The sequence below is a fragment of the Aspergillus pseudotamarii genome (genome assembly GCF_009193445.1).
Source record: "Aspergillus pseudotamarii strain CBS 117625 unplaced genomic scaffold BDV38scaffold_27, whole genome shotgun sequence".
Taxonomy (NCBI): Eukaryota; Fungi; Ascomycota; class Eurotiomycetes; order Eurotiales; family Aspergillaceae; genus Aspergillus; species Aspergillus pseudotamarii.
Genome location: NW_022475041.1, coordinates 27026 through 48160, shown reverse-complemented (window position 1 = coordinate 48160; position 21135 = coordinate 27026). Strand labels below are relative to the sequence as shown.

The window sequence follows — 21135 nt, the reverse complement described above, 5'->3', positions numbered from 1 at the left end:
CCTTAGTGTGATTAAAAGCTTTCGATTACTCCCTTTGTGGGCATATGTCGTTTTACGGTCGGATTCTAGCCTCCTTTGACGCACCTGCATAGCTAGACGATCAGTAGTTAGGCTCGAACAAGTTAATAGAATCTTGATTGATTGATTGCTTAATTGCATATAGAAGTCAAAGAGCGTATTAGTATGGGTTCTATGGCTCTTTGAAAAGAAAACAATATTTCTCAGTGGCTCTATTTGGCTCGTCGCATGTTTTATGAGGAAAAGCCCGAGAGGTCGACGGGGGTCGCTGGAGATAAGTTTACTAGTGCTGTCATTGAGAAGTGTTCGGATGGAGTGCCTTAGATCCTGGGTGGATACGACGGAGAGTAAATCACTACAGAAATCGGAGCCGTTTACAGTCTATAGATAGAATGTGCGGGGCGTGTAGAGGCAAAAGCGTACTGGGGAGTTCTATAATCTATACATTATCGACCGTAAGATACCATACTATCTGTTCTTTCCTATATACCCTGTTAAGACCTGGATAGAAGTATAGCCCTGTCTCATGAACATGACCAGCTCCATCTACTAGACATAAGCGACGGTGATATTGCAATCCTCCTGCCTCCTGTTTTAGTAGTTGGAGCTGTCAATAGTACCCCAGAGCTATTCGGCTTTTCCGGGGCTGTTAGTCAAAGTCGGATGTAATTAGTTAAAGGGTTTCCACAGTGCTGATAGGGAAGCGAAAGACTGCTAGGCGATCCTATGAGTGATTAGCCAACGCCAAGGACATAGTCTAGACCAGCAGCGTTGGTCGGCAATTGGAGAAGAATGGGAGGTACCGGCCATTTAATCTAGGAGTCTTGTCCCTCGGAATCTATTGTATTTCAGCCTTTTGGCCCCCTTAACTTTCACCCATCGGCCCTCCCTTGCTCCCTCTGTATGCTTCTCAAGCCGTTGACGTCGACATAATACCTCCGTACTATCCGTTAAAGACCTTGAGCATATGATGCTTTTTCAACACAAACAATAAACTCTGAGCAGCCTCATGGCGTTTTTACTTTCTGGGCGGCGAAATAAGCAACACCAAGCAATCAACAAGAGAATTTGCGTAGAATAATTGCATCTATCAGAGGCGCGGCATTGTCGCTCGGCAGTTTTAGCGCCAAAGCAAAATCGGCCTCGGTGCAAACCAGCTGATATCGGTATATTTTCACGCCGAACTGAATGACACTGGAAAACCCGCATCTTAATAATCCAGACGGAGATCCCCGCATCTCAACAGTTGGGTTCTAGCCGGCAATGGTCCTTTTGCCCAACTACCGTGGGGCCATGATCTCCACCACATGGGCGACATCGAATGGCTCGTTCATAAGGCGCTACCATTAAGCATGTCCACTCGGGAAATGATCACGGGGACCCCGCGTTTTCCCCGTATGGATCGACTTATCTGTCTGTCACAGGAAGAGTAAGTTGGGTCCGCGTCATTGCGTTAGGGCCCACTCCTTGAAAACCCCTATAGCTTGGTCAATGCCCCTTTGATATCCCCCTTTCCTGTATTTTACTTGCTGTTGTTGGAGAATTCAATTTTTATGGCAGTCATGTCATCAACGGAGTATGCAGCACCCCAGGGGCACACGCCTGGGAAGGCAGAGTCAGAATTCTTCGAGAAGTCGGAGGCAAACATCCAAAGTGTCGATGCGACCAGTCTGCTCTCTGATCAACACCGTGATTATTTGCTTCAACGGCATGGCACCTTAGATCTGGATCCAATCCCTAGTATGGATCCGGCAGATCCATACAACTGGCCGTTATGGAAGGTAAGTTGCTCCATTTTGTTCACCGTCTCGTGCTGCTGTTATTTCCTGCCGTTTTATTATGACTAGTTTAAGTGCTAACGTAAATGACCGAATAGAAAGTTGCGAATCTAGGCTTAGTGGCCTTCCATGCCTGTATGGGAACCTTCACGGCTGCCGCAATCATTCCTGCCTATGAAGCAATTTCCGAGGATGTTGGTGTCTCTCTCCAAAGAGTCAGCTATTTGACATCGCTTCAGATCGCCATTCTGGGAGGTGCCCCATTATTCTGGAAGCCCCTTTCGCAGCGCTTCGGACGCCGCCCAATTTTCCTCTTGTCCCTTATCTTCAGCTGTGTTTGTAACATCGGCTGCGCAAAGAGCCCAGATTACGCTTCGATGGCAGCATGCCGCGCTCTGGTATCATTCTTCCTCTGCCCAGCGATGGCCATCGGAAGCGCTGTCGTCACAGAGACCTTCTTCCGACGGGAGCGAGCGCGATACATGGGAATCTGGACGGTGATGGTGACATTGGGCGTACCTGTCGGCCCATTTATTTTCGGATTTGTTGCCCAACGAGTGGGATATCGATGGATTTACTGGGTTTTGGCAATCGTAAGTCATAGATCATTCTCACTCTTCGCATCACTCTCACTAATACCGATCATCACATCAGACGAACGCTTGCCAGTTTTTCCTATACATCTTCTTCGGCCCCGAAACCCGGTACATTGGCGCTGAAGTACAATCTAGTGGCTCATCTTTTAAACGAGAGTACCTCTCCTTCGGACGAATCGATCCCACACCATTCCGCCTGTCCGAGTTTTTCCACCCCCTCAGCCTGTTCACCAACATCCCCGTACTCCTCGCAGCAGTAGCCTACGCCATGGTCTTCCTCTTCGCCTCCGTCCTGAATTCGGTGGAAGTACCACAGCTCTTACAGAGTAAATTCGAACTCAACGCAGAACAGCTAGGTCTTCAATTCCTCGGTTTGATCATTGGTTCCCTCCTCGGCGAACAACTCGGCGGCTTCATGTCAGATATGTGGATGAACGCCCGCGCCCGTCGCATCGGACACAAGCCTGCCCCCGAATATCGGCTTTGGCTGAGCTACATCGGTTATCTGCTCACGATCGCCGGAAGCGTGGTATTCCTGGTCTGTACCGAACAGGCCACTGAGGGTAAATGGACCGTGGTTCCAGTGGTGGGGACGGGTATCGCGGCGTTTGGTAACCAGGTTATCACGACTGTGCTCACCACGTATGCTGTGGATACGTATCCCCAGGATGCGGGGAGTGTGGGAGTATTCATTAACTTCGTACGATCGACTTGGGGATTTATTGGACCTTTCTGGTATGTGAATAGAATGTTCCCCTGCATGGTGTTTGTCGTCGACTAATAACGTTAGGTTTCCGGATATGTTTGAGACTGTCGGTATTGCAAAGAGCTCGGGGGTGGTTACGGCTTTGGTTATGGGTGTGAGCTTCCTTCCGACTGTGTTTTTGCAGTGGCAGGGTAAGAGGTGGCATGCTAGTGTGGTTTGAGGAGTGAGGTCCGTACAAATCGATAGGACAATGACCAATGTATATAGTTAGTTTGAGAGCACCTTGAACCTGCGTCGAATTAATACAAGCTTTGAAATCTCACGAATTTACTATCCATGGTGAAAATAATTCCGTACTCCGGTCACCTATATTGAGTTATAGTAGGTAGAGTTTATTTTAATACTGCTAAAATCTATATCTACACAAGTGAGATAGGCTGAAACAACTGACCGCCAGAAATCGCTTCTCCATCCATAGTCCCATGGACATATGTTTCCCCGACCAAACTTCGTTCTTCAGTATCCGAAGAATCATCGCTCGAGGATTTCCTCAAAACAAACGGTGTTCGTGCCCCGGAAATCACCCATACCTCATCCCCAGGTCGTACAGACCATGGACCAAGCCCAAGGTACCCCCGTTTAGTACGATAAAGCAGCCGTCCTCGATAGAAATGGACGAATGTTTGGTCAAAGTCGCGGTCGTCGATCCTGACTATTCCCCGGGGTTTTCCCATCTCATCCTTCTCCCCGTATTGTTGTATTTCCTCCCAAGTTGGCAATGTGTTGTTGTCGTCGGTTTCGCGGATGAGATTGAGGTTAGCGATGGTATCTTCATCCGATATATGCGTGAGACTCCACAGGGCCCTTAGCATAAAATAGTGAAAGGAGGACCGGGCATCGTGAACTGGATTGTCCGCGGTTGAAGAGAGCTTGTTGGTCATCAAGGTCCGCCAAAGTGCCTCAACGCGATTCTCCCCTGTAGGGAGGTAGGTCTTCTCCAGAGAGGAGATTAGTTTTAGCCAACTTGGTGGATGGAAATGTGTAGCTGTTAATGTGCCAATTTGTGGTTCTACACTAACTATCTCATCGTGGAAAGCACCATTTAGCCGAAGAGTATGAGTGCCGTCGTCGGGGAGAATCACAGCTGGGGTATTGGGGCTAACACCTGCGCGGAAGCGTGGTGACCACAGCCGTGTTGTTATAAGAGGAGCAGTGAAGTTGGGGATCCACGATGGCAAGTCCTGACCATCGAAACTGCGAGAGAGATCCGGACTTTCCTGCACGAAGGAGAGTCCTTCAAGACATTCGAAAACCTCACACTCCCCTGTGTGCCATGTCTGGAGAGGCTCATCGGAGGCGCCTTGCATGAATATGTGGGCAAACTGAATGAATACTTCCGACGTAGTCTTGGAGTAATCGGCAACCATCCTCTTTAGAGGGTCGTCCGGCAGCCGAGATAGACCTATTAAAGCAAAGACTTTGTCTCTTGGGTCAGTCGCTCGAAACGACCAAACCTTACTAGCCAACAGCGAAAGACTCAGTTTGTGCTCCCATGTGGGAACCAGCGTGATGTCATTCTTCTTCACGTACTCATCTATCACAGTTCGTTCGAAGACGTGTTTTGATGTCCGGAGTCGAATATCAGTCAACGTACTCAGCTCACTCCCTCCAATGCCCCTCCACCGGGCCAATTCAAGGGCTTGGGCCAGAGACCGGCTGTTAACCCGAGAGGTGAAGTTCGGATTGTGAAACAGAATAAAGAGCTTGTGATATTCGAACTCGACGTGACCGCAGAAAATCCGAATCTGCTTCGCCAAGGCGATCTCTTGAATGATCCACACGCGCTGGAACCAGCTTCGTCGAAACAAATTTACAACGGCCTGATACTTCAGGGCAGGCTCATCTGATCCCTTCTTAGCGACGCGTGTCTCTGGGTCTTCCATAACATGATTGTTCAACACATCGTTGTACCACATGTCCATGCCTTCTTGAGATGGAAGATGCGTGGCTTCAAAGGCACGCATAGTACTCTCATCATCCACGCCCAGCCAGACGAATACCCCCGACGATTTCGTATAGATCATGGACATGATGGCTACTTGTGCGTTGCGCTCCACAATATCATCCTGATTAATACATATCGCATCAATCCAGAATTGCTGACTGTCCATCGGAGAGAGTGGTCGTGGCCTACTCCCAACTATGTGGTTGATATCAGGTCTCTCTAAGTATTCGATGACCTCAGCGTATTTTCGACGCTTACGCATCTTAGCACAGTCAAGAGGAGTCCGCCCCGAGGAGTCCCGTCGATGCAGATCCGAACCAGCCTCCACGAGTATCTTGACGACGTCGAAATAGCCATTCTCAGCGGCATAATGTAGAGCTGTTTCTCCAAACATATCTTGCGCCGCCAAGTCTGCGCCTCGGGCCATCCAAAAATAGATATCATTCGCGTTGCCAGCTTCGGCTGCCTCAATCAGGCGGGTTTTGTTATATGGTTCGGTACGCCGATCGACATACAATTCTTGAGTCTTCAGACGCTGCAGAAACTCGAACAGATTCCTAGTCAAGAAGGATATTTGTCCGTTGATCGCGACCGGGAACTTGTTCCTTGGACCGTAATCCTTGGATCTCTCGTGGTCTGGTGGAAATGGTGATCCCCAGGTATATGACAAAGCCTGGAAGCGCGGGTTGTCGTTGAGGTCGACGACTTGTATAGATAATGGGATAAGGGGTACTCCAAACACGGTAATGTCGGACTCGCCGTGGAGGAGCGAGACTACCCGGATTGATGTTGGGGTCGGAAGAGGATCATATTCAAATGTTCGAACCTTCATGTTTTGTATAATGGGATCTCGGGCAGTCAAGTTGGGATAGAAGATGCGTGAAATACAACCACGCTTTATTTTTGCTTGAATGCCTTATTTAGCCGCTAAGCTTTATATAGTATGGGTTAACGCACAGCCTACTTTACAGCCACATCGTAGTGCACTAGATTGGAATATCAGACATTTTACCTTCATCGTGCGGCCAGTCAGATTCTAGACAGGATTTACTACACCCAATTAGAGGTTGAAGATGAGACACTAGCTCCACTAATTACTAGAGAGCGGCCCGCAATGAGGGGCCAAATATTCATGCCATCGTATATGACACTTTTATTTACTCCATATATACTTCGCTGCGGTGGTGCTATCAATCGAATTTCATTAATTTTGACAGGGAATTCCATTCGAGATGTTCGAGCATGGTGCTCGTTCCGACCATTCGAGTATAGTGTACTATCAATCGTATCATTGCCCATAACCGATATATCCTAGCAAGACAGCAGTGTATTTTGACCGCCTAGCACAGTGGATACAGGATATACGGAAGAGAAACATGAATAATTGCGATGGTAGGGCGAAGAGATGAGAGCTGAAGAGAGCGTTCATTATGGCGTCGATCGCTGATGGGTCGCCAATAGATTCCTGCTACCTCGGGGCGGATCGTTTTTCCTTTCACGAGTCAATGTGTGAGCTGGTCATTGCGTCAATGATAGACCGGTAGTGATGTTGAGTGGCTAGAGCAAACGTCTCCAGAGTTTACGGGAGCTGGTGAGTCAAGGGGATAGGAGACCTTATTGGCTTCGTATATGGTCAAGGGTTGATATGTAATGCTCGACATATCCACTGGTGCTATTGCATCGCTGTGCTATTTAGAAATCATATCATTCTAGTTGATAACATACCTTAGGCGATTTGATGGTGCGTAAAGGAACAACACTAGTAGTGTCTCGTCACTGATGCGAGAAGATGCATGCAATTTTGGTTATGTATAGATGAGAGTATGCATTATTTATTTCCAAAGTAACCCTCCATGTCCAGGAGGTAACCTTTGAAGGCTCACAGAAGTATCCTGTCCAAAGGTAGAAGCATATATACGGGAATTCTTACTACGAGCATTCGCTAATGTAAATGAAGTACCACCGATGAGCATCGATGCTAGTTCCGTCGGTTCCATCGTTACCACCCGTTGCATCGATTCCCGTAACTTCAGTCACATCAGTAGTGGTCACCGTTGCCTCGTCGGCACTGCTGATATAGTACTCCGGGCTGAAGTGATGATAACCGAGTAACGTGGGTGGGAGCTTAGGCACAATATCATTAGTGTGCGTGACACGATAGCTACCACCCTTGTTTTGGTCCGTGATATATGTTGCCAATGCCTCGTTTCCAAGTCGAGGTTGTCCGTAGTTGTACTAATTTGGTCAGCACATCTGCATACCGTCACTTTCACAGAATAGAGATATACATACTAGCTCAACACTATGTCCGGCATTCCGCAGAGCAGTCGCTGCGAGGGCTGCTAACGCAGCACCGTAACTATGTCCGGTCAAGACCAAGGAATAATCGGAATGATCCGACAAGGCGGATTCCACCTTGGAAGTGATGGTGTCGGCGATTTCGCTCCATGCCTTCCAGAAACCGCTGTGCACTTCACATCCGGAACACAGATCGCTGGCATCCTCGAGGGCAAAGTTGAGGTTGGCTACCCAGTTGGCCAAGTCAGAGCTCCCCCGGAAAGACAAAACTAGCAGTTTGTTAGTCTCATCGGCCGCAAGGTACCCGGCGGGGTTGCCGTAGGATGACGATCTAAGTTGTCAGCTATTACCTATGAACTGGAAGTGCATATTTGGGGTGACTTACTCGTTAAATTCATCCAAGGTGTTGGTAGATGCCGATTCTACCAAAGGACAATTCCCAGCAGAGCATGTTAATTTAGTGCCGGTAGAGTTCAGGTTTTCAGTACAGTATGCGGCGGCACTGTACTGTGCAAAGAGGTCCAGGTTATTCAAAAGGGAAGAGCTGACATCTGAATCCGTTAGTCTGGCTCAAACGAGTCTTCATGTTTAAAGTTGACGAAGAGACAAACATACCTCTGCGCAGTGGAGCCGGGGCTGCTTGAGCCAGCAAAAATAGACCGGCAACGGTCCCGAATCGCCCGAGACTAAACATTTTGAATGCCGTGCAAGACGAGATGCATTTCGCGAATATCCCTTGCGAAGCCAGCCTATTTTATACTCCTGTTATGGCCCCTCTTTCAGCCGTTTTTCTAACTATCCCTACCAGAGGGATAATAATCTAATGGAACCCCGCCCCTTGGCCCTTATCCGGACAGGCATCATATCCGAGCACGCGAAGGTATTCAAGGGCTGTATGGCTGGCTGATTCTTCTCGCACAAGACCAACTAGTGCCTTTCCAGTATAGCGCTTCGTCAGCAATAACAGGGTGCATAACTAGTGCGTCGGATGGTTCCCATTATGCCCTATCACTGATAAGGGACCCCAACGTGTTTGTGGCTCAGCCGTGTGATAGGTGTGCCTGAGGGTCGCTTGCTGAGGCATATGCAGAGTGTATTCTAATCAAGTTTAACTAATACATTACTCTGACGATAGTATGCCTGCTCATCTCGCATAGTATCATCAGAGTTGACTCTAGAAAAGCGTAGGTCATGGGATATGCCGATTAGGGCTGTTCTGGAAGAAACTCCGTCGGATCGCCGATCACGGGAAATCCTCTCATAAAAATCGTTCAGCGACATTTCCCCTTTAGGATCAATTTCAGACGATCTTCCGGACTACTGATTGAACTATTGGATTGCGAGTTGAGTGCAGCTGACAGGTACCTGCTGTTAGCCCATTGTTGTAAAATCTCGTTATAAGCGATTGACTTTATGAAACGCCTATGGAGTACGTCGAGGCTTACTAAAATTGTATATAAAAATTTGATATCATGCCCCTTTCTGAAATGCTTACATGACGTATTTTACCTAGATCTATAAATATATTTCACAGTAGTAAAACATATTCAGATAAAATGACAAGTGTAATGTACTCATCTTTCTGAATATATGAGTAGTGTCTAATGAAACTAACGGAGAAAGGTCCAAAACTCTCATCTTTTGCCTGACACCTTCTTACCCCGCCTGGTAGGGCTTCACCCCTCACAAGACTTAGCTTGGCCATGTGCCAAGTCAGCTGGCAGTGACGACTCGGTCAATAACTGGAGGAGAATATCAGCCACCGCGTTTGTAAGGACGAGTCTGCCAATGGAAGTTCAAGGATCATTTTTTATTGTAACATTTATGGATTAAACACCGAGTCTCCGCTAGGACGTTCGGGAAATGTTCCTATCTACAGTAGAGTGATTTCATAATAGATGCTAACTCGATAGCACCCCCGCTTGGAAAATATCAAAAACAGCGTTCGCTGATAAATCCCTAGTTTTCTTGAAGCGCCGACTCAACTCTTTCCTTAGGCCCTTCCTTCTAGATTGACCGTAAGCTAGTTCCCTAGGGTAGTGAACATGGCCTTGAATTTTGCAAGCAAACCTTTCACTGGATTTATTACTGTCTTATTCCTTGAGATAGGAAGGCCCTTCTCTCTAGAGTAGAGAACGTATGGATACCAGCTTTGATGTAAATAGATTTACCTAATCGAAATATCTCAGATTATTTTTGCGCTCCTCAAAATCATTACGGATACTTGTCCATGAGTACAATCGCATCCTATAATGGAAATCCATCAAATTACCCTACCGCTCTTCTCTGTGCGGATTAGTAGCATACGGGTACTACAAACCTGGGCCCTTCCTACTTGGATTTGGGATATCTGGTATTCATCCTGGCTTAATCTCTAGCAAGAGTGGCATTTCCCACACTCCGAGAACGCAATGAGTGATAGCCGCAAAAAATTGAATAGCCTGACTGCGTGAATCATTCAGTGATAAGAGAGTGTGCTCCTCTACTCAATGATTATCGCTTTTCCAGAAGTACTGGGGAAGAACATGCTGACAAACTCAATTGGGATGTCGGAAATTTAGCCGCTGACCATCCCATCGGTTGTGACCACTAGCGGTGCGAGTTGTAGGATCCTTTTCAATAGGTACTTAAGCTTAATAGAAAATGTACTGTGGCGGATTGGGACTAGAAAGGGCTATTGGTTGTTGTTCCGAATACCTGTACTGTAGACCCCATTTTGGAGATCACTGCAGTGTAACAGCCTTGGTTGGTGTAACGTGGGTAGGCAGCAATGAATGGACAACATTTAACTGGCAATTGACAAGATAGAATTGTTGATAAGAAAAGGAAAGCCAATAGAGGTACTATTTGGACACCGTTCTAAATGAAACTAGGAATGATTGGGTAGCAATTCCACAAGGCATTGCTCGGTTGGGATACATATCATGAAATATGGAGAAAGAAAAAATTGCTAGGAAGGGATTGTTGCAGGAATTAAGAGGAGGGTAGATAGCAGTTGAGCCATAGTAGCGTCTCTTATCGAGGTTATCCTTCCCTGCATCCAGTGAGGCCAGTTAGGGCAGGCTTCCCAAAACGGAAAGGGGATGTTGCCAATCAAAAACACCTGATTACGCAGCTAACGTTTGAGATTCAAAGGTACAATGTCTGTCAGAACAATTCCATTGCTTGCGAGAGTTCAGTGCAACCCATGGATCGAATCCCAAGTGACAGGCTTACTGATCATTCATTCATGATCTAGACACGAGAAATGACGTCATGTAAGCGACTGTCGCCTGAGGCATCAGATTTTATGTGCTTTGGTTGGCGACCTCAAAGGGTAATGACACTCATACTCGTCATGGATTCCACCGAGTTTAATTTCCCATATATGGATGGTCCTCCTCGGAGGGTCGAGGCTCACCTTGTTGCAATGCATATACCTAGCAGCCTGTAACGCTTGCTATCCGCCAGTGCATCGAAACCCGAGAAAACTAGTATAATAGTCTGCATGCAGAGGGACACAATGTTCGCCAGACGACACAGTTGCCAGACAGCTCTCAGAGCCGGGCGTTCACTGCTTCCTCAGTATCATCCTATGACCCAGCCGGTTCTTCCAGCTTCACTGCGGACGATGCAAACAGTGATCAACCTCCAAGCGAAGGAAAACAAAGAGGAAGCTATCGATTTCGAACGTCAAATACTGAACCCCGAACGAAATGAAACTTGTAAATCAGGTACTGACGATGAAGTTGGCCACCACAAGTGCTCCTATGATCCGTCCAAGACCACACCCGAAAGCGAATATCTCGCCGATGAGGAAGAGTCCTTACTCGACGGCAAAGGCCATCATCCGCTTTTCGTCAGCCCTGCGAATGTAGAAGTCAGCCATTATATCGATCCCATGTCGGAAGGGGCAGTGCACGGTGCTGCCAGGCTGGGCCCTAGTGCGCAGGGCTGGACTCGGAAACATAGGGTGGTGCATATTAAGGATGTCCCTGGGAGCCAGTATGAGCGTTATGAGAAGCTTTTGAAGGAATTGAGGAAAGCCAAAACAAAGGTTTGTTTCTACCCAGTGTTCATATTGCTAAATGAACACCTTGTGAGACCTGAGTGACTGTGACTTAGTGAAACCCGCTAATCGAGGTCGTCACTTTGTACTGTCCGTTCGCGCGTTCGGCTACGACGGTTTGACGAACGATGGCTTAAGTTGTAACTTGCATAGCTCGGTGGATTCTGTATACGGATATTAAGAGGCAGGCTCCAAAATTGTCCTTTTGTTTCATGATTCTGGAAGATTAACGGATGGGAGTCTTACTAGACATACTATCTACCTATCTCGACAAGCCAGAGTGACAATATTCATTGTTTAAGACTTGGGGGAATGGGATACGCACTTTAGGATCTTTTTGTCTTTCGTTAACACTACTACTGGAACACTGAGTAATTCTGACCCAGATGTGATGGCTGCAAAAAGAAAATATTGTTACAATTTCAAAAAGATTCAATAGGATATGAATAATATTGACAGTTCTTTAGACTGTTTCTCATCCTTACTGCTACCTTCAGTAGCAAGAGAATATCCAGTAATCTTCAGCTTCATACCATAAAGCCATCCAACTCCAACCACTCAACAATAAAAGCAATAAGCAAAACACTACAGTCCTCTACAACATCGAGATCCAAATTCTCCCCAGTATCATCCAAGGTATGCCACACCTTCGGAAAGTCCCCAGTATCAGGATTCACATCAATCAAATGCAGCACATCCACACCCCGTTCCACGAACGGCACCTGGTCATCATAGATAGGAAACCTGTTCATCCCAACCTTGTCTCTATCAGCATCAATTAACCAAGGCCCGGTGCCACGCGACTTGAACTGATTCAGCCCTCTTAACCGCTTCTCAAGCACAGCAGCCCGCCGATACACGCCATGTGTCGTATTGAAATATGACGCAATCTTCGGCTCCCTCGACCCAAGAAGATCCAACAAGACAAATAACGAGATGGCCATGATCCGACTCGAATATGTAGAAGACGGCGGATACTGTGTATTTTCCCACTCGGCAGCTAATGATCGCGCCCCAAATAACATCTCCGGCCAGTCAGGATCAAACGCTTCCTCTCCATCTGTGAAGATAACTTGTATACCCTCTGCCTTCTGTAGCGTAGGTGATGTGGCCCATTTCCGACTCAACGCTGCATCGATACTTCTCACGCTGTGCATGATTATAGCGCAGGGAGCTGCACTGTCAATTGCTCCGATGAGCCCCTCCGGGGAGTTTTTGCTGTCGTAATGGGCTACCAGGGTTAATCTGCTGAAGTTACCCAAAGGAATGCTGGGCGGATCACGAGTGGCGATGAAGTTGATGATGGGTATTTCCTTGGTAGTGGATTTGGCTGTGGAGCTTTGGAATTCGACTTGCCAGTGTGGGAGTGTTCTGGAGAAGAAGTTGGTGAAATGGGATCTGGTTGCGTCCGAGCCTGGGCTTCCTGGGACGCGGGTTCGAAGGATAGGGGAGAGGAGTGTGCCGTTGTATATGTTGAAGTCTGTGTTTGGTCGAGGGAGGTGAGTGAGAGTGTTGTTGGATATGGGCTGGTATGTGAGTGTCTGAGTGACGATAAGTATTAGAGAGAGAGCTGTTTGTATGAGGATGCTAGATTTCGGTGGTTTGGAATGCATCGTGGATGGTAATTTGTCGCTATAAGTCTAGACCGTGGTTTCTGAGACTGGACTGGTATCTTAGTTTTCCTTCGTCAGAACCAGATGACCAGCACGGAACGAGTCAGGTAATGAATGAATAATATCCGGCTATTTAAGTGAAGTGTGGTAGCAATGACTGCTCTTCCAGTGGTGCGTTAAGCATTGCTTTTAGCCAATTGAAGTTCTCATGGAACCTGACACTTGGGAAATGTATCTCTGTATTGAATAAAGGCAAATTCAAGGCTTTTTCTATTGATACCAACTGACTATTGCTTTCCTTGCCTACTAAATACCATCCGTCCCTGCCACTGCCTCAGTCGTTTACCGTATACCTGCAAGAACACCATGAAAAACACCGACACGAAGGTGATAGCCGCCTGTATCCCTAATGCCTTGGCAGGTCCAATCCGTGTCACCCAGTCAATCTGAATATAAGTAGCCATGAAGCCCGCCCAGTTGCGACTGGCCGTTACCCACGCACCCACGACGCCCGAACCCTCTGGATAGGAATCAAGGAGATAGGCATTGATAGCCGTCGTGACAATCATGACACCGATACATTGAGTAGCCGCGAACACTGCGATGACCATGTAGTGCCAGTGATATTGAAATGCTAGACCCAAGATAATCAAACTAACGCAGCAAATGATGGTGGCAGGGTACGTGATAATTAACCGAGCTTCGGGGTCTAGTCGTCCGCGGTGGCGTTTGATGTAGTACTGTCCAACAGCATCGTGAAGGAAGTGTCCGGCGAACCAGCCAAGCAGGACGCCGATAATGCCGAAGAAGTAGAAATATCCTGGGTGGAGTCAGTTTATTATAAAGCAGTCGGGAGTATGTGGGACGTTAGTTACCTATGCCTCTCGTCGAGAAGCCGTATATATTGGTCAACCAAATCCCGATCGTCGTATTAACGCCGATGACCCAGGCGAAATTGAGGAAATAGTATACAAGGATAGTGAGCACCGGTATCTTAGTTATGGCTATAAGAGGCAGTGCAAAACACTGAACGAGGCTTTTATGTTCCCAGTACTTTGCTTGATGCGCGCCAGTGAGACGACTGATATAGGACCCTCGGGACGACGGCGGGTGCTTGCGATCAAACAATGATTCATCCAAGAAGAGGATCAGTATAAGGCCCACTCCAGACATGATTGTGCACAGCCAGAATGCCCAGCGCCAACTGACCCCGGACACGATGAATGAGGTGATCAAAGGGCCAAGGTACGGGCTCATGATAATGGAGAACTCCACATAATTGATTACCTTGGGGTGCTCGTGGAAGAAGAAGAGGTCCTTGATCCACATTAGGGCACCTCCTTGACCAACACTACAGAAGAAGCCGTTGATGATGCGCGCGGCTAAATACGAGGGAAAGCTGGTGGCTGCGGCCGACCATGCACAGGTGCCAACCATAACGCATTGGAAGAAAAGGGTGACGGGCAAGCGCCCAAAATAATGCGCCAAAGGCACCACGAAGAGACCACACGCGCCTATGGTAAAGAGATTACCGACCACTGCTCTCTGCACCGTAGCTTGAGCTAGCTCCCACTGGCTGGACTATCGTATCAGCTGTACATTCTCCATAAGTAGTGAGTGGGTGGATTACATGGACTGTGGAATAACAGTAATAATAGCAGTCCCTCCAGTGTAATCAGCTAAAAGCGCAATATAAGCCACTATTGCCACAGCAAACCATTTCTTCCGAGATGGCCAATTCAACGGATCATTGGGTGTATCGAGAGGTTGCGGAATCAGAACGAAGCGACCGTCTGGGCTAGTTTTCAGGCGCGCTGCATTATCGGGATATTGACTAGGATCAACAACATATCCTTCGAGAGCTTCCAATTCCTCATCAATTTCAGTATCTTGGACATGAGGTGGCGGCTTCTCGGCCGAATTCTGGTGTGGCATGGTGTTACTACAAACAAGGTATTAAACCACCCAGGATAGGGACGGAAATCAAGGAACGAAGAGAGTGACAGGAGGAAATCGATCCACGAAAGTTTGTTCTTAATAGAAATGTTAGGAAATGCAAAAAGACTTTTAATTTGCAAGGGCAGCTAGGTTTCGCCTAACGATACACTGAATAGGATATCCCCGGGCCGAAGTAACCCAATCCAAGGCAGCCCAGTCTAATATTTGCAACATTAGGAAAACCATGCCAATTTGAGAGTAACACAAGTCAGTGTCGGTGAGTTTCAATTTAAATAGTCAAGTCGTACTACGGCAACCGCTAGACAGGGATAGAAACTAAAGGTGCCAGACGTGGCCTCTACGCTTGGCACAACGGCCATGCAACTAAGACTTTTCGCCGGCGGAGGACGTAACAAACAGGGGGTTGGATGGGCAGTACGGAGTAGCCATCCTCCTTCATCCCGGTCTCTTTTGTTTTTCTCTCGTTGTTTTCACATGTAGTGTTAATAATCGTCGCATATTATATTGGACAGGGATGGCGCACCAATGCAGGTGCTAAGCATGGGTCCGCGCTCAACCCTAGCCGAACTAAGCAACCAGCGGCTGGCCCTAGTAAATTGGCCAAAGTTGGGTGGAGAAAACGACGTCGTATTCATTTATTTGGGAGTGGACGTAGTACTTACTAGGGGTTTAGTCTTGATGTCTCCGGTCGAGATCGACGCGGAAACAACCATGTCCTGACCCTTGTTCGGGAAGACACATCACACACTATGATCTAAGGAAAGGATTAGAGCTGTACCGAGTCTGTTAGGGAAAATTATACCCTAGGGAACAAAGAGCCTCTGCTTAAAGGTGGCGCATGGTACATCAATCCATGTAGTTCTTCCTGTCGTGGGGTCAAAGGCCTTGCTGCATCTTCAATGGCAGAGCCACCGGGTCCAGGGCATGGAGGAAAAGGGTCACTGGTGCTCGGAGTCACCTGGGCCGAGGCGGGTCTGGCATTTATCTTACTCGCATTGCGAGCGAAGACTGCCTCTCTCTGTCCGCCTGGTCAGCCGGCATTCGGTATTTTTGGTCTACGATGGGATTTTATTTGGGTTGTCATTGCACTGGTATGGTCCCATGGATACTCGCGCCGAACGGATGCTGATCGTATCAAGGTCTTTGCTTTGTGTGCGCAAAGCTTCATGACTGTGAGTGTATGGCATGGCCTTGGAGATCACCAAAGTTTGTTGTCGGCGCACAATATCGTGCAAACGAATCTGTGGAGTTGGATGGCACAGATCGTAGCCATCCTCTGCCTCGCTATATCGCGGATCGCTGTCATCGCATTCCTCTTATCCCTTCAGGGCCGCACCAGTAACATTGGACGGATAGTGCTCTATACGGTTGGCGCGGTACAAGGCATCATTAACGTGATCGAGGTCGCTCTGATCCTGAAGCAATGCGATCCGACAGAAAAGCTATGGAATCCGGCGGTCGTGGGAATGTGTGATCGAGTCGTCATATGCTCTCAGGTTGGGTTTTTGCAAGGCAGTATGTACATAAGAGAGAAATTGTTCACACAATTCAAACTAATTAATTATTATTTAGGCATTGGAGCGGCGGCTGATCTCTTTCTTGCCTTTTATCCGGTGCACATCATCGGCCGACTGCAACAAATGAAGCTCCGTACCAAGGTTGGATTGTGTTTGATTATGAGTGGAGGACTCGTGTATGAGATGATCTCAACACTCTACAATGGCCTTGTTCATACTAATGAGTATGCAGAGCAGGTATCGCCGGCATCAACAAAACAGTCGCAATTGCCTCCATTACTCACGATGACCTGACGTACGGAATCTACAAACTTAACACATGGGTGCTCACTGAAATGTGGTTCATTATTATCTTTGGATCGATCCCAGTTCTTCGTCCGTTCTTCGTGCGCTTCACGCAGGATATTAAAAATGCCGCCAGATATGGTCATTCTCGAAGCCGTACCAATCCCTCCGATTACCTGAGTAATGGCCGCAACAATCGTGAATCGTGGATGCAACTCGATGACCGGTCGCATAGTACTTATGTGACGCATGTTTCTACCTATGTGAAAACGGATTCAGATCTGCACCGTGGAGAAAATGAGGAGTATACCCTTGGGCAGGAACAGTCAGGAAGACAGATTATAGTGACGAGGCATACAAGCGTGGAGTCGGAGAGATGCTAGTATTCACTGTTAAAATCAGCTGAGCCCAAAATAACTATAAGAGATCTGCAAAGCCCATTCATGGGAGTGGCAGAACCTAAATTCAGGGATTTTTGAATCGCACCCTCTTTTAAGTTCTACAATATTATAGAACTATACATTGCATGAAATCTATATATTCTTTACAGCTATTAAGTCTCACTCCATCCATGATAGATACAAAACAATCTCTTGATATTATTGCAATTGAGGGGCGCGGTGTAGCAAAATGACTGCCTCGACTCCATGAATAGGATATTTCAAGGTTTCCAGATGTACTTTCCTTCCCGCTGTGCAGGGATATGCATGATAAAAAGAGAATAATTAATAGAATACTGGGCAGATTGAGTCACACAGCGAAGATCTCAGCACGTTTCAGGGAATCCAGTGGGCTATTTTATGGATGGTAGCATTGGAACAAGGGTCTGATATTCCAGCCCCACTCACGATATATGAATTGCTCGTGCCGTTTATCCACCACCCTGCAGTAGTCTCATTTCGCAATGGAACCTCGCCCATCCCGCGTCTACTTAATATAAATAAATGATACGGTGTCCCCGAACTAAGGAATTGGCTTTCGCTTTATTTTAGACCGGAGCCCTCGCCAGTTAAGGTGGAACCGGAACTCGGAACCCTTCGAGGCAGAGCGAAAGATGGATTGGCTGGGTTTACCTCGTTTAATCATCATAGCGTCATGGCACTCGGTGGGAAAAGGAGTTAAGCTGGGACGTATAGAAGGCTACCGGGTAATATAACTTTGACCTATAATTCCGCACTGCAATTCAACTTTACTTCTCGTTTCCATGCCGTACCTCGCCTCCTTCCCAATTCTTTGTTTGAGACCTCGAATCACACGATAAAACCTCAGAATGGCAGTGTCCAGGGAGCTCGCAGAAGTCCAGAGGCTTGTTGCAGCTGAGGCAGCAGGCGACGCAAATGCACATGGAGAACTTTTGAGAGCAATTCGCCAGTTGCAGCTAACGGTAGAAACACCCGTAGAGACGACCTCGCGATTTAATTTCCAGGTATGTGTTGCGCAACGCAAATTGCCACATAACCCGCTCATCTTCTACAGATTATGCAGAATATCTCGATACGTGTCGCCATCGAGAAACAATTTCTTCATCTTATTGCAGCCAGAAATGGCGGGCCTATCACAGCGTCTGAGATTGCAAACAGAACTGGAGAGAATCTATTGCTGATAGGTAAGGCCAGATGCTAGGGGTGGTTTTCTGTGAGAGTATTTATTAAATGCATAACGATTCAGTACGTGTCATGCGTGTCCTGACAGCCATTGGCCTTTGTGATGAGGTGGATAATGAGACCTATGCCGCCAACGAAAAAACACATTTCAAGATTTTGCCTGGATCCATAGCTGCCGAGAAGCATCAGTATGTGATCCTAGGACTCCAGAAATTTACCGCTGAACATGAGACTCACCATACACAGTTTTGATTTGGACTTTGGAATGGTATGGATGGGCTGAAGGTCTGGTTGACATGGATCGATTTACTAAATCGTGGTAGGGTGGTAGGCTTGTCGACTATATGCGAGGCCCAGGCATTCAACAATTTGCCGATGAGCCTGGGGCAACCACTTTATTCAAGTATGCCCATGGCACCGATGTTATCTTCGGACTATTAGAGAAGAACCCGGAGCAGAAGCAAGCATTCGATGACTACATGGCTTCACGACGAGTAGCCAATTTGCCCCAGTGGTTCGAAATATATCCCGTTGCAGAGAAGTTTGCCAATGCCAGCCAGGACCCTAACGCCACCTTGATGGTTGATGTCGGGGGAGGGCCCGGCCAAGAGCTGATTCGATTCAAGGAGAAATGTCCAGATATTCCCGGTCGTCTAGTGCTTCAGGACCTGCCCTTGACCCTTCAACGAATTGAGAAATTGCCCGAGGGCATTGAGCCGATGGAATACGACTTCTTTACTCCGCAACCGGTGAAAGGTATGTGAAATGGCCACTGATATAGCGACCGTGTAGCTGAAGCCTGGTTCATAGGAGCTCGTGTATACTTTCTCCGCGATGTGCTGCACAACTGGTCTGATGCGAAGAGCACCCAAATCTTATCGCGAATTGTCGAAGCCATGGACCCCGAGTATTCGACATTATTGATCGATGATTACGTCCTGCCTGACACTGGGGCAGATCTTAGGGCTGCCGAAATGGACATTCTCATGTGGCTCCACACTGCTGGGTTGGAACGTACAGTCTCCCAGTGGAAGACCCTCTTCGGTACTGTTGGCCTTGAACTAGTGAAAATCTGGCACTCCCCCAGAGGTAATGAGTCCGTCTTGGAAACTCGAGTACAGCAGAAGTAATTGGTGTATTGTTTCGTTATGAACGCTTGACACGGCGAATGCGTGTATAATATAATTAGACGAGTTAACCTCTTGCAAAGTACTGTATATCTCTTCCCATGTTCCTACTATTAAAATATATAACATACTAATGAAATAAACTACACCCGGTTTCTATCGAACCTGTCACACCGACAATTATAGTTCAAGCATGCGATTGGTGCTTCTTCTTCAATCTACCTACTATTATCTGGATCGATACTAAGCTGGTGGAGTGACAAAAGGTTACCCGCGTCAGCGCAGTTTCCCAACCTATATTCTCTGGTTGGACCTCCTAGTATATGATATTTATAGAGTGTATATGCTCAAGGGGGATGATCTGATGTGGGTCTTAATCTAGTCACGGGATCGATATATGACAACTTATCTTAGCGCTTGTTAGGTCGTGTTAATCTCACCTTGCCTCCTGGTTTATCTCTTGAATTCCCCGAACTCGAGTGTGATTCCCATTAAAACCACCAACATGACGTCTGAAACAAACTTTCTTCAATCGGTTCTCATTACCGGATGTAGTGCAGGTGGAATTGGTTCGACATTGGCCGAAACATTCCACGAACGCGGATTGCACGTTTTCGCGACAGCACGCTCGATGTCCAAGATGGCACACCTGGAGAAACTGCCCAACGTTACTCTCCTGGAGCTCGACGTGACCGACTCGAAGAGCATTGAATGCACCGTCGAGGCCGTGACCGCCAAAACAGGCGGCAAGCTGAACTATCTGATCAACAACTCAGGTCAAAGCCTCATCATGCCAGCTTTGGATACGAACATTGAAGATGCCAAGAAATTGTTCGATGTCAATTTGTGGGGCATGGTTGCTGTCACGCAAGCCTTCTCGCCCCTGATTATCGCAACCAAAGGAACAATCGTCAATGTCGCATCGCTTGCTGCCTTCTTCCGTTCCCCCTGGCTAGGTTCGTTTCCACTTTATCCGCATTCTTGAACCTTGTTGACGACGGTTAGCTTTCTATAATGCCTCCAAGGCCGCCGTAGACGCTTACAGCCATACTCTTCGTCTGGAATTGGCTCCCTTTGGCGTTAAAGTCGTCACTGTAACCGCGGGGACAGTCCAAACCAATATCTTCAGGCCTGTAGAGGAAGTTCCCCTCCCTCCCAACTCTATGTATAAAGCAGCCTCGAAAGAGATGGCAGCCGTTGCAAATGGAAAGTTTGTCCAAGGATCTATGGACCCGGCCGAGTTCGCCAAAAGGGTTGTGGATGATGTGCTCGGTGGAGCGACTGGAGTGATTTGGAGAGGAACAATGGCAACCATTGCACGGATAATGTACACCATTCTTCCGACTTGGCTTATGGTAGGTGGTTGCCCTTGTTTCCAAATGCGGGTCCATTATGCTCACATCTGGATGTTTAGGATCGCTTGACATTCCCTGGTTCTGGTCTAGATAAACTGAGCTGAGGAGACGTGCGAATGTCATATTTTGTGGAATGTGTGTTTTGGTCTGTTTTTCTTTTGTAAATACAGAAAGTTGGGCGTTTATAGTAACACAACAGTCCAGATATGAAACTCGAGCTATGTGC

General features: G+C 47.4%; 8 protein-coding genes across 8 annotated transcripts; 4 read left to right on the top strand and 4 right to left on the bottom strand.

Moving 5' to 3' along the window:
• Positions 1–1580: 1580 nt before the first annotated feature.
• Positions 1581–3318, top strand: BDV38DRAFT_292852 (putative MFS multidrug transporter; the record flags this gene model as incomplete). Its single annotated transcript, XM_032062104.1, has 4 exons — positions 1581–1799; positions 1895–2389; positions 2451–3127; positions 3183–3318. 4 exons carry the CDS (start codon positions 1581–1583, stop codon positions 3316–3318), a joined length of 1527 nt encoding a protein of 508 aa, XP_031913457.1.
• A 199-nt stretch (positions 3319–3517) lies between these two features.
• Positions 3518–6121, bottom strand: BDV38DRAFT_292851 (heterokaryon incompatibility protein-domain-containing protein; the record flags this gene model as incomplete). The annotated part of the gene is made up of 2 exons (XM_032062103.1): positions 3518–5929; positions 6116–6121. 2 exons carry the CDS (start codon positions 6119–6121, stop codon positions 3518–3520), a joined length of 2418 nt encoding a protein of 805 aa, XP_031913456.1.
• A 911-nt stretch (positions 6122–7032) lies between these two features.
• Positions 7033–8095, bottom strand: BDV38DRAFT_282939 (lipase family protein; the record flags this gene model as incomplete). Its single annotated transcript, XM_032059919.1, has 4 exons — positions 7033–7338; positions 7396–7732; positions 7787–7952; positions 8017–8095. The coding sequence occupies 4 exons, from the start codon at positions 8093–8095 to the stop codon at positions 7033–7035; spliced, it is 888 nt and encodes a 295-aa protein (XP_031913455.1).
• Positions 8096–10888: 2793 nt separating this feature from the next.
• BDV38DRAFT_271256 (uncharacterized protein) lies at positions 10889–11949 on the top strand (the record flags this gene model as incomplete). The annotated part of the gene is made up of 2 exons (XM_032057279.1): positions 10889–11437; positions 11917–11949. The coding sequence occupies 2 exons, from the start codon at positions 10889–10891 to the stop codon at positions 11947–11949; spliced, it is 582 nt and encodes a 193-aa protein (XP_031913454.1).
• BDV38DRAFT_292845 (glutaminyl-peptide cyclotransferase family protein) lies at positions 11845–13325 on the bottom strand. Its single transcript, XM_032062102.1, has one exon. It carries the CDS (start codon positions 13060–13062, stop codon positions 11977–11979), a length of 1086 nt encoding a protein of 361 aa, XP_031913453.1. The 5' UTR covers positions 13063–13325; the 3' UTR covers positions 11845–11976.
• Positions 13326–13349: 24 nt separating this feature from the next.
• BDV38DRAFT_246731 (putative MFS transporter) lies at positions 13350–15085 on the bottom strand. The gene is made up of 2 exons (XM_032054583.1): positions 14693–15085; positions 13350–14638 (listed from the first exon to the last, which is right to left on the bottom strand). Exons 1-2 carry the CDS (start codon positions 14995–14997, stop codon positions 13930–13932), a joined length of 1014 nt encoding a protein of 337 aa, XP_031913452.1. The 5' UTR covers positions 14998–15085; the 3' UTR covers positions 13350–13929.
• A 2752-nt stretch (positions 15086–17837) lies between these two features.
• On the top strand, positions 17838–19612 carry BDV38DRAFT_246726 (O-methyltransferase). The gene is made up of 6 exons (XM_032054582.1): positions 17838–18249; positions 18300–18429; positions 18492–18615; positions 18674–18695; positions 18751–19183; positions 19238–19612. The coding sequence occupies exons 1-6, from the start codon at positions 18094–18096 to the stop codon at positions 19555–19557; spliced, it is 1185 nt and encodes a 394-aa protein (XP_031913451.1). The 5' UTR covers positions 17838–18093; the 3' UTR covers positions 19558–19612.
• A 346-nt stretch (positions 19613–19958) lies between these two features.
• BDV38DRAFT_292841 (SDR family oxidoreductase) lies at positions 19959–21013 on the top strand (the record flags this gene model as incomplete). Its single annotated transcript, XM_032062101.1, has 3 exons — positions 19959–20510; positions 20560–20909; positions 20969–21013. The coding sequence occupies exons 1-3, from the start codon at positions 20060–20062 to the stop codon at positions 21011–21013; spliced, it is 846 nt and encodes a 281-aa protein (XP_031913450.1). The 5' UTR covers positions 19959–20059.
• Between the last annotated feature and the right edge of the window lie 122 nt (positions 21014–21135).